General features: G+C 57.2%; 1 protein-coding gene across 1 annotated transcript in view; it reads right to left on the reverse strand.

Moving 5' to 3' along the window:
* LOC146752640 (tyrosine-protein kinase receptor UFO-like) overlaps positions 1–17,390 on the reverse strand; it is a 38,769-nt gene that overhangs the window by 20,482 nt on the left and 897 nt on the right. The window contains 11 exon segments of the mRNA XM_085531492.1: positions 606–685; positions 2,125–2,221; positions 2,419–2,448; positions 5,275–5,404; positions 6,783–6,924; positions 7,804–7,988; positions 9,403–9,518; positions 10,344–10,493; positions 10,833–11,015; positions 12,770–12,870; positions 15,762–15,966. Coding sequence (XP_085387618.1) covers positions 606–685; positions 2,125–2,221; positions 2,419–2,448; positions 5,275–5,404; positions 6,783–6,924; positions 7,804–7,988; positions 9,403–9,518; positions 10,344–10,493; positions 10,833–11,015; positions 12,770–12,870; positions 15,762–15,966 — 1,419 coding nt within the window.

Consider the following 17,390-nt stretch of genomic DNA (forward strand, 5'->3'; position numbering starts at 1 on the left):
GTTGTTATGGGGTGCTATGGGGTGTTATGGGTTATGGAGTCTATGGGGTATTCAGGGCTATGGGGTGTTATGGGTTATGGGGTCTATGGGGTACTCAGGGCTATGGGGTGTTGTTATGGGGTGCTATGGGGTCTATGGGGTTTTGTTATGGGGTGCTATGGGGTCTATGGGGTTTTCAGGGCTATGGGGTGTGGTTATGGGCTATGGGGTGTTGTTATGGGGTGTGGTTATGGGGTCTATGGGGTGTTATGGGTTATGGGGTCTATGGGGTACTCAGGGCTATGGGGTGTTGTTATGGGGTCTATGGGGTGTGGTTATGGGGTGTGGTTATGGGGTGCTATGGGGTGTGGTTATGGGGTCTATGGGGTGTTATGGGGTCTATGGGGTACTCAGGGCTATGGGGTGTGGTTATGGGGTGCTATGGGGTCTATGGGGTACTCAGGGCTATGGGGTGTGGTTATGGGGTGTGGTTATGGGGTCTATGGGGTCTATGGGGTATCAGGGCTATGGGGTGTTATGGGTTATGGGGTCTATGGGGTATCAGGGCTATGGGGTGCTATGGGGTCTATGGGGTCTATGGGGTATCAGGGCTATGGGGCACTCACAGATTCCGTCTGTGCTGCGACTGAACGAGCTGCGGATGCGGAAATGGACGGAGGGTTCCCCATGGGGGGAGAAGGCGGAGCTGGAAATGGGGGGATATGGGGGTTATAGGGGATATGGGGATATGGGGGGTAATGGGGTTATAGGGGGTAATGGGGGATATGGGGAGTAATGAGGGTAAAGGGGTTATAGGGGGTATGGGGTTATAGAGGGTAATGGGGGATATGGGGGGTAATGGGGTTATAGGGGGGATATGGGGGATATGGGGGGATATGGGGGATATGGGGGATATGGGGGGTAATGGGGGGATATGGGGGATATGGGGTTATAGGGGGATATGGGGGGATATAGGGGGTATGGGGGGATATGGGGGATAATGGGGTTATAGGGGGTAATGGGGGATATGGGGGGTAATGGGGTTATAGGGGATATGGGGATATAGGGGGTAATGGGGTTATAAGGGATATGGGGTTATAGGGGGATATGGGGGGATATGGGGGGATATGGGGGGATATGGGGGGTAATGGGGTTATAGGGGATAATGGGGTAATGGGGGGATATGGGGGATATGGGGGATATGGGGGATATGGGGGGATATAGGGGGATATGGGGGATATGGGGGGTAATGGGGGGATATGGGGGTAATGGGGTTATAGGGGGTAATGGGGGATATGGGGGGATATGGGGGGATATGGGGGATATGGGGGGTAATTGGGTTATAGGGGATATGGGATTATAGGGGGTATGAGGGGATATGGGGGGATATGGGGGGGTAATGGGGTTATAGGGGGTATGGGGGATATGGAGGATATGGGGGGATATGGGGGATATGGGGGGATATGGGGGATAATGGGGTTATAGGGGATATGGGGCTATAGGGGGTAATGGGGGGATATGGGGGGATATGGGGGATATGGGGGATATGGGGGATATGGGGGATATGGGGTTATAGGGGGGATATGGGAGTAATTGGGGGATATGGGGGATATGGGGAGTAATGAGGGTAATGGGGGTAATGGGGGCTATGGGAGGCTATGGGGGCTACGGGGTCGCTGTGGGGTCTCTATGGGGTCCCTATGGGTCCCTATGGGTCTCTATGGGGTCCCTATGTGTCTCTATGGGTCTCTATGGGGTCTCTATGGGGTCTCCATGGGTCCCTAAGAGTCTCTATTGGTCCCTCTGGGTCTCTATTGGTCCTTATGGGTCTCTATGGGTCCCTATAGGTCTCTATGGGGTCCCTATGGGTCCCTATGGGTCTCTATGGGTCTCTATGGGGTCCCTATGGGTCCCTATGGGTCTCTATGGGTCTCTATGGGGTCCCTATGGGGTCTCTATGGGTCCCTCTGGGTCCCTCTGGGTCTCTATGGGGTCTCTATGGGGTCTCTATGGGGTCCCTATGGGTCTCTATGTGTCTCTATGGGTCCCTATGGGTCCCTATGGGTCTCTATGGGGTCTCTATGGGTCTCTATGGGTCTCTATGGGGTCTCTATGGGGTCCCTATGTGTCCCTATGGGGTCTCACCCGAACTGCGTTTCCTTCCGTCGCCACCAGGCGGCGCCCGTCGCCCCCAGCAGCAGCGCAGCAACAGCGGCCACAGCCAACAGCCAATAGGAGAGCGCTAACAGCCAACAGCCAATAGGAGAGCGTTAAAGGGGGCGGCCATGAACCCCGACCCAATAACAGCCCTAATAACAACCCCGACCCACAGCCAACAGCCAATAGGAGAGCGCTAAAGGGGGCGGCCATGAACCCCCACCCAATAACAGCCCTAATAACAACCCCAACCCACAGCCAACAGCCAATAGGAGAGCTCACCAGGCTGCGCATCTGTCAGTGGGTCTTCAGCTGTGGGGCAGAGGGACATTGGGGTCAATGGGGTCAATGGGGTCAATGGGGTCAATAGGGTCAATGGGGTCAATAGGGTCAGTGGGGTCAATAGGGTCAATGGGGTCAATGGGCTCAATGGGTTCAATAGGGTCAATGGGTTCAATAGGGTCAATGGGTTCAATAGGGTCAATGGGGTTCAATAGGTTCAATAGGGTCAATGGGGTTCAATAGGTTCAATAGGGTCAATGGGTTCAATAGGGTCAATAGGGTCAATGGGCTCAATGGGGTTCAATAGGCTCAATGGGGTTCAATAGGCTCAATGGGCTCAATGGGCTCAATGGGGCTCAATGGGCTCAATGGGCTCAATGGGCTCAATGGGCTCAATGGGCTCAATGGGGTCCCAGGTGTCAATGGGGCTCATTGGGCTCAATGGGCTCAATGGGCTCAATGGGACTCAATGGGCTCAATGGGCTCAATGGGGCTCAATGGGCTCAATGGGGCTCAATGGGGTTCAATGGGCTCAATGGGCTCAATGGGGCTCAATGGGCTCAATGGGCTCAATGGGGCTCAATGGGCTCAATGGGCTCAATGGGCTCAATGGGGTTCAATGGGCTCAATGGGGTTCAATAGGGTCAATGGGCTCAATAGGGTCAATGGGGTCAATGGGCTCAATGGGCTCAATGGGCTCAATGGGCTCAATGGGGTCAATGGGGTCAATGGGCTCAATGGGCTCAATGGGGTCAATAGGGTCAATGGGGTCAATGGGGTTCAATAAGGTCAATAGGGTCAATGGGCTCAATGGGGTCAATGGGGTTCAATAGGGTCAATGGGGTCAATAGGGTCAATAGGGTCAATGGGGTCAATGGGCTCAATGGGGTCAATGGGGTCAATGGGGTCAATGGGCTCAATGGGTTCAATGGGCTCAATGGGGCTCAATGGGCTCAATAGGCTCAATGGGGCTCAATGGGCTCAATGGGTTCAATAGGCTCAATGGGGCTCAATGGGGTCAATGGGCTCAATGGGGTTCAATAGGCTCAATGGGCTCAATGGGCTCAATGGGGCTCAATGGGCTCAATGGGGTCAATAGGGTCAATGGGCTCAATGGGCTCAATGGGGGTCAATGGGCTCAATGGGCTCAATGGGTTCAATGGGCTCAATGTGCTCAATGGGCTCAATGGGCTCAATGGGCTCAATGGGCTCAATAGGGTCAATAGGGTCAATGGGGTCAATAGGGTCAATAGGGTCAATAGGGTCAATGGGATCAATAGGGTCAATAGGGTCAATAGGGTCAATAGGGTCAATGGGGTCAATGGGGTCAATGGGGTCAATAGGGTCAATGGGTTCAATGGGCTCAATGGGTTCAATGGGCTCAATGGGCTCAATGGGGCTCAATGGGCTCAATGGGCTCAATGGGGCTCAATGGGCTCAATAGGGTCAATGGGCTCAATGGGCTCAATAGGCTCAATGGGCTCAATGGGGCTCAATGGGCTCAATGGGTTCAACAGGCTCAATGGGGTCAATGGGTTCAATGGGCTCAATGGGGCTCAATGGGCTCAATGGGGTTCAATAGGGTCAATGGGGTCAATGGGCTCAATGGGGCTCAATGGGCTCAATAGGGTCAATGGGCTCAATGGGCTCAATGGGCTCAATGGGGCTCAATGGGTTCAATAGGCTCAATGGGCTCAATAGGCTCAATGGGCTCAATGGGCTCAATGGGGCTCAATGGGCTCAATGGGCTCAATGGGTTCAATGGGCTCAATAGAATCAATGGGCTCAATGGGGTCAATGGGCTCAATGGGCTCAATGGGGTTCAATAGGGTCAATGGGCTCAATGGGTTCAATGTGCTCAATGGGCTCAATGGGCTCAATGGGTTCAATAGGCTCAATGGGGCTCAATGGGTTCAATGGGCTCAATGGGCTCAATGGGCTCAATAGGCTCAATAGGGTTCAATGGGCTCAATGGGCTCAATGGGGCTCAATGGGGCTCAATGGGCTCAATGGGCTCAATAGGTTCAATAGGCTCAATGGGCTCAATGGGCTCAATGGGCTCAATGGGCTCAATGGGGTCAATGGGCTCAATGGGCTCAATAGGCTCAATGGGCTCAATGGGCTCAATGGGCTCAATAGGCTCAATGGGCTCAATGGGCTCAATGGGCTCAATAGGCTCAATGGGCTCAATGGGCTCAATGGGCTCAATGGGCTCAATGGGCTCAATGGGCTCAATAGGCTCAATGGGCTCAATGGGCTCAATGGGGGCAATAAGGGTCAATGGGCTCAATGGGCTCAATGGGGTCAATAGGCTCAATGGGCTCAATAGGCTCAATGGGCTCAATGGGCTCAATGGGCTCAATGGGCTCAATGGGACTCAATGGGCTCAATGGGGTCAATGGGGTCAATGGGGTCAATGGGCTCAATGGGTTCAATAGGGTCAATAGGGTCAACAGGGTCAATGGGGTTCAATAGGGTCAATGGGCTCAATGGGTTCAATAGGCTCAATGGGTTCAATGGGTTCAATGGGCTCAATGGGCTCAATGGGTTCAATGGGCTCAATAGGGTCAATGGGTTCAATGGGCTCAATGGGCTCAATGGGCTCAATGGGCTCAATGGGGCTCAATGGGCTCAATGGGCTCAATGGGCTCAATGGGGCTCAATGGGCTCAATGGGGCTCAATGGGCTCAATGGGCTCAATAGGCTCAATAGGGTCAATGGGGCTCAATGGGCTCAATGGGCTCAATGGGCTCAATGGGCTCAATGGGGCTCAATGGGTCTCAATGGGCTCAATGGGTTCAATAGGCTCAATGGGTTCAATGGGGCTCAATGGGCTCAATGTGGCCCCGCACTCACGTGGCAGCAGGACGGGGGGGCTCCATGGCCCGTCCCCCCCCCCCGTGTAGGCGGCCACAGACACCGACACGTTGGGACCAACCGGCAGCGCCAGCGTCAGCTCCTGCCTCAGCCCCACGTCCAGCTCCGTCTGTGGGGCAGTGGGGGGTGATGGGGTAATGGGGGGTAATGGGGTAATGGGGGTAATGGGGGCAATGGGGGTAATGGGGGGTAATGGGGTAATGGGGGGTAATGGAATGGGGTAATGGGGGGTAATGGGGGCAATGGGGGTAATGGGGGGTAATGGGGTAATGGGGGGTAATGGGGTAATGGGGGGTAATGGGGGCAATGGGGGTAATGGGGGCAATGGGGGCAATGGGGGTAATGGGGGTAATGGGGGCAATGGGGTAATGGGGAGTAATGGGGTAATGGGGGTAATGGGGGGCGATGGGGTAATGGGGGCAATGGGGGTAATGGGGGTAATGGGGGTAATGGGGGCAATGGGGAGTAATGGGGTCAATGGGGCAATGGGGAGCAATGGGGGGTAATGGGGGGTAATGGGGGGTAATGGGGGTAATGGGGGTAATGGGGGTAATGGGGGCAATGGGGGGCGATGGGGTAATGGGGGGGTAATGGGGAGTAATGGGGTAATGGGGGTAATAAGGGTCAGTGGGGATCAATGGGGAGCAGTGGGGGGCAATGGGGAGTAATAGGGGCAATGGGGGGCAATGGGGAGTAATGGGGAGTAATGGGGGTAATGGGGGCAATGGGGGGGCGATGGGGCAATGGGGGCAATGGGGAGTAATGGGGAGTAATGGGGGCAATGGGGGCAATGGGGAGTAATGGGGGCAATGGGGGCAATGGGGGCAATGGCGAGTAATGGGGGCAATGGGGAGTAATGGGGGGCAATGGGGGCAATGGGTGTAATGGGGAGCAATGGGGGCAATGGGGAGTAATGGGGGCAATGGGGAGTAATGGGGATCAGTGGGGATGAATGGGGATGAATGGGGGGCAATGGGGGGCAAGGGGGAACAATGGGGTCAATGGGGAACAATGGGGTCAATGGGGGCAATGGGGGTCAATGGGGGTCAATGGGGAGCAATGGGGGGCAATGGGGTCAATGGGGGGCACTGGGAATCAATGGGGGTCAATGGGGGTCAATGGGGGCCAGTGGGGATCAATGGGGAGCAATGGGGTTCAGTGAGGATGAATGGGGCTCAGTGGAATTCAGTTGAGGTCAGTGGGGATCAATAAAGATCAGTGGGGATCAATGGGGGTCAATGGGGATGAAAGGGGATGAATGGGGGTCAATGGGGGTCAATGGGAATGAAAGGGGATCAATGGGGATGAATGGAGGATCAGTGGGGATGAAAGGGGCTGAATGGGGCTGAATGGGGCTCAATGGGGGCTCAATGGAGCTCAGTGGGGCTCAATGGGGCTCAGTGGGGCTCAGTGGGGCTCAATGGGGCTCAATGGGGCTCAATGTGGGTCACGCTGGGGGTGTCCGTATTTGGGGTGGGGGTCCCGACCTGCGGCTCCGTCGGGGTCCGGTACCGGAGCCTGAATCCCCTCAGTTCCCCCCTGAGCGCCCCCAGCGGCGGCGCCGCCCATTGAAGCCGAACCCAGCGACCCCAGCGCTCAGCGGACACGTTGTGGGGGGGGACACCGGGGCTACGGGGGGGGTCAATGGGGTTCAATAGGGTCAATAGGGTCAATGGGGGGGGGGGGTAATAGAGGGGAGGGGGGTATAAGGCGGGGGGGCAGAAATGGGGGGTGTAAAGGGGGGGGGTGTATAAAGGGGGGGGGGACACAAAGGGGGTAAAAGGGGGGGTACAAAAATGGGGGGGGGGGGGCACAAAAGGGGGGTGGGCACAAGGAGAGGGACGTCAGAGTGTGGCCCGGCCCCATAAGTGCCCCCCAACACACAACCAAATGTGCCCCCAGCCCCATAACTGTGCCCCACACAACCCCATAACTGCCCCCCCCCCCCCCCCCCCCGTCCCTATATAGACACTCCCAGCCCCACAAACGCCCCCCCAGCCCCATAAGCCCTCCCCTACCCCATAAGCCCCTCCCTACCCCATAAGCCCCCCCAAGCCCCATAAGTTCCCCTCCCCTGCCCCATAACACCCCTCAAGCCCCATAAGCGCCCCCCAGACCCCATAAGCCCCCCAGCCCCATAAGTGCCCCTCCCCTATCCCATAAACCCCCCCAGCCCCATAAGTGCCCTTGCCGACTCCATAACAACCCTCCAAGCCCCATAAGTGCCTCCCCTACCCCATAAGCCCCCCCCAACCCCATAAGTGCCCCTCCCCTGCCCCATAACACCCCCCAAGCCCCATAAGCGCCCCCCAGACCCCATAAACCCCCAGCCCCATAAGTGCCCCTCCCCTACCCCATAAACCCCCCCAGCCCATAAGTGCCCTTGCCGACTCCATAACAACCCTCCAAGCCCCATAAGTGCCTCCCCTACCCCATAAGCCCCCCCAGCCCCATAAGTTCCCCTCCCCTGCCCCATACCCCCCCCCCAGACCCCAGACCCCCACTCACCCCCTCCGCCGTGGCCGCCCGGACCCATTGGGACCATTTGAGACGTGGGACCCCCCGGGCGCCGCAGGAGACTCGGATCCGATACGGGGTGTGGGGCTGCAGCGCCCCCAGGCGGTGGGAGAACGGAGGGACCGGAACCGGCACCTCCAGAACCGCCCCCCCCCCACAGGGTCCTCAGACACCGCCTATGGGGGGGGGGGGGCAGAAAGGGGGGGGACACAGCTCAGTTTGAGACCCCCCCCCCCCCACCAAATTAACCCCCCCCTCAAAGCAAGGGACCCCCCCCCTTCAGAACTGACCCCCCCCCAACCTCCCAACCAGCCCCACGACCCCCAAATCCACCCCAAAAAGGGTCCCCCCCCCCATTGAGTCTCCATTCAAACCCATTCATCCCCATTCATCCCCATTCAAACCCATTCAAACCCATTCATCTCCATTCTTCCCCATTCAAACCCATTCATTCATCCCCACTGAACCCCATTCACTCCATTGAACCCCATTCACTCCATTGAACCCCATTCATCTCCATTCATCCCCATTCACCCCCATTCATCCCCATTCACCCCATTCATCCCCACTGAACCCCATTCATCCCCATTCATTCATCCCCATTGAACCCCATTCACTCCATTGAACCCCATTCACTCCATTGAACCCCATTCATCTCCATTCATCCCCATTCACCCCATTCATCCCCACTGAACCCCATTCATCCCCATTCATTCATCCCCACTGAACCCCATTCACTCCATTGAACCCCATTCACTCCATTCATCCCCATTCACCCCACTGAACCCCATTCATCCCCATTCATTCATCCCCATTGAACCCCATTCACTTCATTGAACCCCATTCACTCCATTGAACCCCATTCATCTCCATTCATCCCCATTCACCCCCATTCATCCCCACTGAACCCCATTCATCCCCATTCATTCATCCCCACTGAACTCCATTCACTCCATTGAACCCCATTCATCCCCATTGAACCCCATTCACTCCATTGAACCCCATTCATCTCCATTCATCCCCATTCACCCCCATTCATCCCCACTGAACCCCATTCACTCCATTGAACCCCATTCATCTCCATTGAACCCCATTCACTCCATTGAACCCCATTCATCCCCATTTATCCCCATTCACCCCCATTCATCCCCACTGAACCCCATTCATCCCCATTCATTCATCCCCACTGAACCCCATTCACTCCATTGAACCCCATTCATCTCCATTGAACCCCATTCACTCCATTGAACCCCATTCATCTCCATTGAACCCCATTCACTCCATTGAACCCCATTCATCTCCATTCATCCCCATTCACCCCCATTCATTCATCCCCTCTGAACCCCATTCATCCCCATTCATTCATCCCCATTGAACCCCACTCACTCCACTGAACCCCATGATCCCCATATCTCCCCATCTCCCCCCATCTCCACCCCCACCCCCCATTCCAGCCCCCCCCTCCCCATTTCCCCCCCCACATTCCTCCCCATTCCAGACCCCCCCCCTTTTTCCAGCCCCCTCCCCCAATCCCCCCCCAACCTCCCCCCCCCCCCATTGCAGCCCCCCCCCCCATATTTCCCCCCCCACCTGCAGGCTGCATTCCCTGGTGGGGGTCTCCCCGCTGCTCCCCGCCTCCCAGCTCAGCTCCACCCAGCGCTGCCCCACAGCCGTCAGCCCCACATGTGTGGGGCGCTGAGGAACCACTAAAGTGGGGGGTGGGAGAGAGAGAGGGTCACTGCCGAGCCCCCTGTGGGGTTGGGGGGCGACTTATGGGCAGGGACCCCACCCAGTGGGCAGGGAGTCCACTTATGGGGCAGGGGAGGGTGTCTCTATGGGCAGGGAAACCATTTATGGGGCAAAAGAGTCTCTCTATGATGCCAAGACGCCATTTATGGGGCAGAGGACCCCCAGGGTAGGGCCGAAGGACCCCTCTATGGGGCTGGGGGTGAACTTATGGGTCAGAGACTCCACTTAGAGGGCAGAGGACCCCACCTATAGGACAGAAAACACCCTGTATGGGGATGGGAGTCCACTTATGGGGCAGGGACCCCCACTTATGGGTCAAGGACCCCACTGACAGGGCAGAGGACCCCTCTATGGGGCAAAGGACACCCCTCTATGGGGCAGGGACCCCCACTTATGGGGCAGAGGACCCCACTAATGGGTCAGGGACCCCCACTTATGGGTCAAGGACCCCACTGACGGGGCAGAGAACCCCTCTATGGGGCAAAGGACACCCTCTATGGGGCAGGGACCCCCACTTATGAGTCAAGGACCCCACTAATGGGTCAGGGACCCCCACTTCTGAGTCAAGGACCCCACTAATAGGTCAGGGACCCCCACTTATGGGTCAAAGACCCCACTGACAGGGCAGAGAACCCCTCTATGGGGCAAAGGACACCCTCTAGGGGCAGGGACCCCCACTTATGGGTCAAAGACCCCACTGACGGGGCAGAGAACCCCTCTATGGGGCAAAGGACACCTTCTATGGGGCAGGGACCCCCACTTATGGGGCAGGGACCCCTTACCGGTGATGACGGCGCTGCGGGACGTGCTGACCCCACGCGCTTTTCGTGCCTCGCAGGAGAAAGTGGCGCTGCGGTTCAGCCCTACAAGTGTGGGGCAAAATGAACCCCCCCACTGCGCCCCACAGCTCCACCCCCGCCCCATAAGTGCCCCTGCCCTCATATTTACCCCCAGTGCCTCCCACCCCCACAACTGCCCCATAAGTGCCCCCCAATCCCCCCATTCACCCCCCATCACCCTCATCCCTCCCACACCCACAAGTGCCCCATAAGTGCCCCCCCCCCATCCCCCCCCATCGCCCCCATCCCCCCTGCCCCCTAAGTGCCCCCCAATGCCCCTCTCCCCCTTTTGCCCCCCAATTCCCTCCCTGCCCCCCACCCCATAACCCCACAACCCCCCCCAGCCCTCCCTGCCCCCTAAGTCCCCCCCCAATTCCCCCTCATCCCCCCCATTGCTGCCCCCCAAGTTCCCCCCCCCTTTATACCGGGTACCAGCATGCGTTGAGGGGGGTCCCCCTGGTGTTCTCCCGTTGGGGGGCTCAGGGAGGGGGGTCCCATCCATCAACCACCGCAGTTCTATGGGTTCGGGGGGGCCCCGCGCCCCACAGCTCAGATTGAAGGGGTGGGCGGCCCCCACCTCCATGTCCTGGGGCTCCAATATGAAGTAGGGCAGCCCTGGGGGGGGGGGGGGGACCCTAATATTGGGGGGGGGGACCCCAATATTGGAGTTATGGGGGGTTAAGGGGGGGTTAAGGGGGTCATTGTACTCTATGGGGCCAATGGGGGGGGGTTAAGGGGGTCATTGTACTCTATGGGGTCAGTGGGGGGGGTCGTGGGGGTCTCTGTACTCTATGGGGTCAATGGGGGGGGGTTAAGGGGGTCATTGTACTCTATGGGGTCAATGGGGGGGTCGTGGGGGTCATTGTACTCTATGGGGTCAATGGGGGTGGCTTTTCAATATGGGATCAATAGGATTCACTGTTCCCTATGGGGTCAGTGGGGGTCGCTGTTCCTTATGGGATCAATGGGGGTCAATGTTCCCTATGGGGTCAATAGGGTCCCTGTTCCCTATGGGGTCAATGGGGGTCACTGTTCCTTATGGGGTCAATAGGATTCACTGTTCTCTATGGCTCAATGGATGGTTGCAGTTCCACTGGTGGCCGCCAGGCGGCGCTGTTGTCAATGCATTTGATAGGGGGTTTTATGGGGTCAATGGGGTCCCTGCTCCCTATGGGGTCAATGGGGTCCCTGTCCCCTATGGGGTCAATGGGGTCTTTATAGGGTCAATGGGGGGGTTGCAGTTCCACGTGCAGCCGCCAGGCGGCGCTATTGTCAATGCATTTGCTCACTGTTCCCTATGGGGTCAATGGTGGGTTGCAGTTCCATTTGCAGCCGCCAGGCGGCGCTGTTGTCAATGCATTTGATAGGGGGTTTTATGGGGTCAATGGGGTCCCTGTCCCCTATGGGGTCAATGGGGTCATTGTCCCCTATGGAGTCAATGGGGTCCCTGTCCCCTATGGGGTCAATGGGGTCCCTGCTCCCTATGGGGTCAATGGGGCCCCTGTCCCCTATGGGGTCAATGGGGTCCCTGTTCCCTATGGGGTCAGTGGGGTCCCTATGGGGTCAATGGGATCCCTGTTCCCTATGGGGTCAATGGGGTCCCTATGGGGTCAATGGGGTCCCTATGGGGTCAATGGGGTCCCTGTCCCCTATGGGGTCAATGGGGGGCTGCAGTTCCACTGGTGGCCGCCAGGCGGCGCTATTGTCAATGCATTTACTCACTGTTCCCTATGGGCTCAATGGTGGGTTGCAGTTCCATTTGCAGCCGCCAGGCGGCGCTGTTGTCAATGAATTTAATAGGGGGTTTTATGGGGTCAATGGGGTCCCTGTCCCCTATGGGGTCAATGGGGTCCCTGCTCCCCTATGGGGTCAATGGGGTCCCTATAGGGTCAATGGGGTCCCTGCTCCCTATGGGGTCAATGGGGTCCCTGTTCCCTATGGGGTCAGTGGGGTCCTATGGGGTCAATGGGGGGCTGCAGTTCACTGGTGGCCGCCAGGCGGCGCTATTGTCAATGCATTTACTCACTGTTCCCTATGGGCTCAATGGTGGGTTGCAGTTCCATTTGCAGCCGCCAGGCGGCGCTGTTGTCAATGCATTTGATAGGGGGCTTTATGGGGTCAATGGGGTCCTTATGGGCTCAATGGTGGGTTGCAGTCCCACTGGTGGCCGCCAGGCGGCGCTGTTGTCAATGCATTTAATAGGGGGTTTTATGGGGTCAATGGGGTCCCTGTCCCCTATGGGGTCAATGGGGTCCCTGTTCCCTATAGGGTCAATGCATTTAATAGGGGTTTTATGGGGTCAATGGGGTCATTGTTCCCTATGGGGTCATTGTCCCCTATGGGTCAATGCATTTAAAGGGGTTTCTCACCCATAACCTGCAGCGTCCCCTCGTCTGACGGCAGCAGGTTCGGCCCGACCCGCAGCCAACAGCGGTACCGACCCGCGTCACTGCGGCGAACCGAGCGCAGCCTTAAAGGGACAGGACACAATTAGTGCATGGGGGGGGGGGGCAGGGCTAGGGGGGTATTTGGGTGGGGGGTAATAAGGGGGGGGAATAAGGGGGGTTGGATGGGGGGGTAATTGTGGGGGGGCAATATAGGGGGGTAGTTGGGGGGGGCAATAAGGGTGGTAATTATGGGGGGGGCAATAAGGGGGTAATTGTGGGGGGGGCAATAGGGGGGTAATATGGGGGGGCAATAAGGGGGTCAATAATGGGGCAGTTGTATGGGGGGGCAATAAGGGGGGGGAATTGTGGGGGGGGTAATAAGGGGGGGTAGTTGTGGGGGGGGGCAATAAGGGGGGTAGTTGTATGGGGGGTCAATAAGGGGGGGTAATTGTGGGGGGGGCAATAAGGGGAGGCAGTTGTATGGGGGGCATTATGGGGGGCGCAATATAGGGGGTAATTATGGGGGGTCAACAAGGGGGGGCAGTTGTGGGGGGGCAATAAGGGGGGTCAATAATGGGGGTCAATAAGGGGGTAATTGTGGGGGGGGGGCAATAAGGGGGGTCAATAAGGGGGTAATTATGGGGGGGGCAATAAGGGGGTAATTATGGGGGGGGTCAATAAGGGGGTCAATAAGGGGGTAATTGTGGGGGGGGGTCAATAAGGGGGTAATTGTGGGGGGGGCAAATAAGGGGGGTCAATAAGGGGGTAATTGTGGGGGGGGGCAATAAGGGGGGTCAATAAGGGGGTAATTGTGGGGGGGGGGCAATAAGGGGGGTCAATAAGGGGGTAATTGGGGGGGGGGGGCAATAAGGGGGGGGGGTAATTGTGGGGGGGTCACTAATGGGGGTCAATAAGGGGGGTAGTTGTGGGGAGGGCAATAGGGGGGCAATAAGGGGGTAATTATGGGGGGGGCAATAAGGGGGGTCAATAAGGGGGGTCAATAAGGGGGGCAATAAGGGGGGTAATAAGGGGGGGGTCAATAAGGGGGGGCAATAAGGGGGGGCAATAAGGGGGGTAATTGTTGGGGGGGATCACTAAGGGGGTAATTGTGGGGGGGGGCAATAAGGGGGTAATTTTGGGGGGGGGCAATAAGGGGGGCAATAAGGGGGGGACAATAAGGGGGGTAATTGTGGGGGGGGTCAATAAGGGGGGGGCAATAAGGGGGGCAATAAGGGGGGGTAATTGTGGGGGGGTCACTAATGGGGGTCACTAATGGGGGTCAATAATGGGGGGGGGGCAATAAGGGGGTAATTATGGGGGGGGCAATAAGGGGGGTCAATAAGGGGGGCAATAAGGGGGTCAATAATGGGGGGCAATAAGGGGGGGTAATTATGGGGGGGGCAATAAGGGGGGGTAATTGTGGGGGGGGCAATAAGGGGGGTAATAATGGGGGGCAATAAGGGGGGTAATTGTTGGGGGGGTCACTAATGGGGGTCAATAAGGGGGTAATTGTGGGGGGGGCAATAAGGGGGGGGCAATAAGGAGGGGCAATAAGGGGGGGTAATTGTGGGGGGGGCAATAAGGGGGTAGTTGTACAGGGGGCATTATGGGGGGTCAATAAGGGCGGGGTAATTGTGTGGGGGGGTCACTAATGGGGGTCAATAAGGGGGGCAATAAGGGGGGGTAATTGTGGGGGGGGTCAATAATGGGGGGTAATAAGGGGTGGCAATAAGGGGGTCAATAAGGGGTGGTGATTGTGGGGGGGGGGTCAATAAGGGGGGCAATAAGGGGGGTAACAATGGGGGGCAATAAGGGGGGTCACTAATGGGGGTCAATAAGGGGGGGGCAATAATGGGGGGCAATAAGGGGGGGTAATTGTGGGGGGGGCAATAAGGGGGTAGTTGTACAGGGGGCATTATGGGGGGTCAATAAGGGCGGGGTAATTGTGTGGGGGGGTCACTAATGGGGGTCAATAAGGGGGGGCAATAAGGGGGGGTAATTGTGGGGGGGTCAATAATGGGGGGTAATAAGGGGTGGCAATAAGGGGGTCAATAAGGGGTGGTGATTGTGGGGGGGGGGTCAATAAAGGGGGGGCAATAAGGGGGGTAACAATGGGGGGGCAATAAGGGGGGTCACTATGGGGGTCAATAAGGGGGGGGCAATAATGGGGGGCAATAAGGGGGGTCAATAAGGGGGGGGTCAATAAGGGGGTAATTATGGGGGGGGTCAATAAGGGGGGTCAATAAGGGGGGGGTCAATAAGGGGGTAATTATGGGGGGGGCAATAAGGGGGGGCAATAAGGGGGGTCAATAAGGGGGTAATTATGGGGGGGTCAATAATGGGGGGTAATAAGGGGGGGAATTGTGGGGGGGGCAATAAGGGGGGGTCAATAAGGGGGGGTAGTTGTGGGGGGGTCAATAAGGGGGGTCAATAAGGGGGTAATTATGGGGGGGTGCAATAATGGGGGTCAATAAGGAGGGGGCAATAAGGGGGGTCAATAAGGGGGTAATTATGGGGGGGGGCAATAAGGGGGGCAATAAGGGGGGGTAATTGTGGGGGGGGCAATAAGGGGGGGGTAATTGTGGGGGGGTCACTAATGGGGGTCAATAAGGGGGGGTAGTTGTGGGGGGTAGTTGTGGGGGGGCAATAAGGGGGGTCAATAAGGGGGGGGTCAATAAGGGGGTAATTATGGGGGGGGCAATAAGGGGGGTTATATGGGGGTAGTTGTGGGGGGGGCAATAAGGGGGGGTAATTGTGGGGGGTAGTTGTGGGGGGGTAATTGTGGGGGGGTCAATAAGGGGGGGCAATAAGGGGGTAATTATGGGGGGGGCAATAAGGGGGGTAATTGTCGGGGGGGGCAATAATGGGGGTCAATAAGGGGGGGTCAATAATGGGGGGGTCAATAAGGGGGGTCACTAATGGGGGGCAATAAGGGGGGGCAATAAGGGGGGCAATAAGGGGGGCCATTTCCCACCTGAGCACGCTGCTGCAGACCCACCCCCCCCCCTGCAGTTGCAGCGCGGCGCTGTCGCTCTCCTCGTCCTGCAGGGGGCGCCCGTCCCGCTCCCACCACAACTCGGGGGGGTCCGAGAAAACGCCGCCCCCCCCCGCGGAACAACGGAGCCGAACTGAGACCCCCGAGGACGTGGAGGAGTTGGGGGGGGACTGCAGGAAACGGACTGAAATAGGGGGGGGAAATAAGGGGGGGGTTATTGGGGGGGTAATAAGGGGGGGTAATAAGGGGGGGGAGTTGGATGGGGGGGTAAATGGGGGGGCAATAAGGGGGGGTAGTTCTAGGGGGGGCAATAAGGGGGGGTAATTATTGGGGGGGTAATAAGGGGGGGTAAATGGGGGGGTAAATGGGGAGGGGCAATAAGGGGGGTAGTTGTATGGGGGGGGCAATAAGGGGGGGTAATTATTGGGGGGGTAATTATTGGGGGGGTAATAAGGGGGGTAAATGGGGGGCAATAACGGGGGTAATTATTGGGGGGGCAATAGGGGGGGTAATTAATGGGGGGGTAATAAGGGGGGGTAATTATTGGGGGGGTAATAAGGGGGGTAATTACTGGGGGGTAATAAGGGGGGGTAATTATTGGGGGGGTAATTATTGGGGGGGTAATAAGGGGGGTAATAAGGGGGGGTAATTATTGGGGGGGGAATAAGGGGGGGTAATTATTGGGGGGGGTAATAAGGGGGGTAATTATTGGGGGGGTAATAAGGGGGGTAATTATTGGGGGGTAATAAGGGGGGGTAATTAATGGGTGGGCAATAAGGGGGGTAATTATTGGGGGTAATAAGGGGGGGTAATTATTGGGGGGGCAATAAGGGGGGTAATTATTGGGGGGTAATAAGGGGGGGTAATTATTGGGGGGGCAATAAGGGGGGGTAATTATTGGGGGGTAATAAGGGGGGGTAATTATTGGGGGGGTATTATGGGGGGGTAAATGGGGGGCAATTTGGGGGGCAGTTGTATGGGGGGGTATTATGGGGGTAGTTCTAGGGGGGGCAATAAGGGGGGCAATATGGGGGGTATTATGGGAGGCAGTTGTATGGGGGCCAATAAGGGGGGGTAAATTGGGGGGCAATAAGGGGGGTAGTTGTATGGGGGACATTATGGGGGGGTAAATGGGGGGCAATAAGGGGGGGCAATTGTATGGGGGGGGTATTATGGGGGGTTAAATTGGGGGGGCAATAAGGGGGGGTAATTATTGGGGGGTAATAAGGGGGGGTAATTACTGGGGGGTAATAAGGGGGGGTAATTATTGGGGGGGTAATTATTGGGGGGGGGTAATAAGGGGGGGTAATAAGGGGGGGTAATTATTGGGGGGGTAATAAGGGGGGGTAATTATTGGGGGGGGTAATAAGGGGGGTAATTATTGGGGGGGTAATAAGGGGGGTAATTATTGGGGGGGTAATAAGGGGGGGTTAATTAATGGGGGGGCAATAAGGGGGGGTAATTATTGGGGGGGTAATAAGGGGGGGTAATTATTGGGGGGGCAATAAGGGGGGGTAATTATTGGGGGGGTAATAAGGGGGGGTAATTATTGGGGGGGTATTATGGGGGGTAAATGGGGGGGCAATTTGGGGGGGGCAGTTGTATGGG

The sequence above is a fragment of the Coturnix japonica genome, unplaced genomic scaffold (genome assembly GCF_054131305.1).
Source record: "Coturnix japonica strain WE unplaced genomic scaffold, WE-NBRP24 Scf043, whole genome shotgun sequence".
NCBI lineage: Eukaryota > Metazoa > Chordata > Aves > Galliformes > Phasianidae > Coturnix > Coturnix japonica.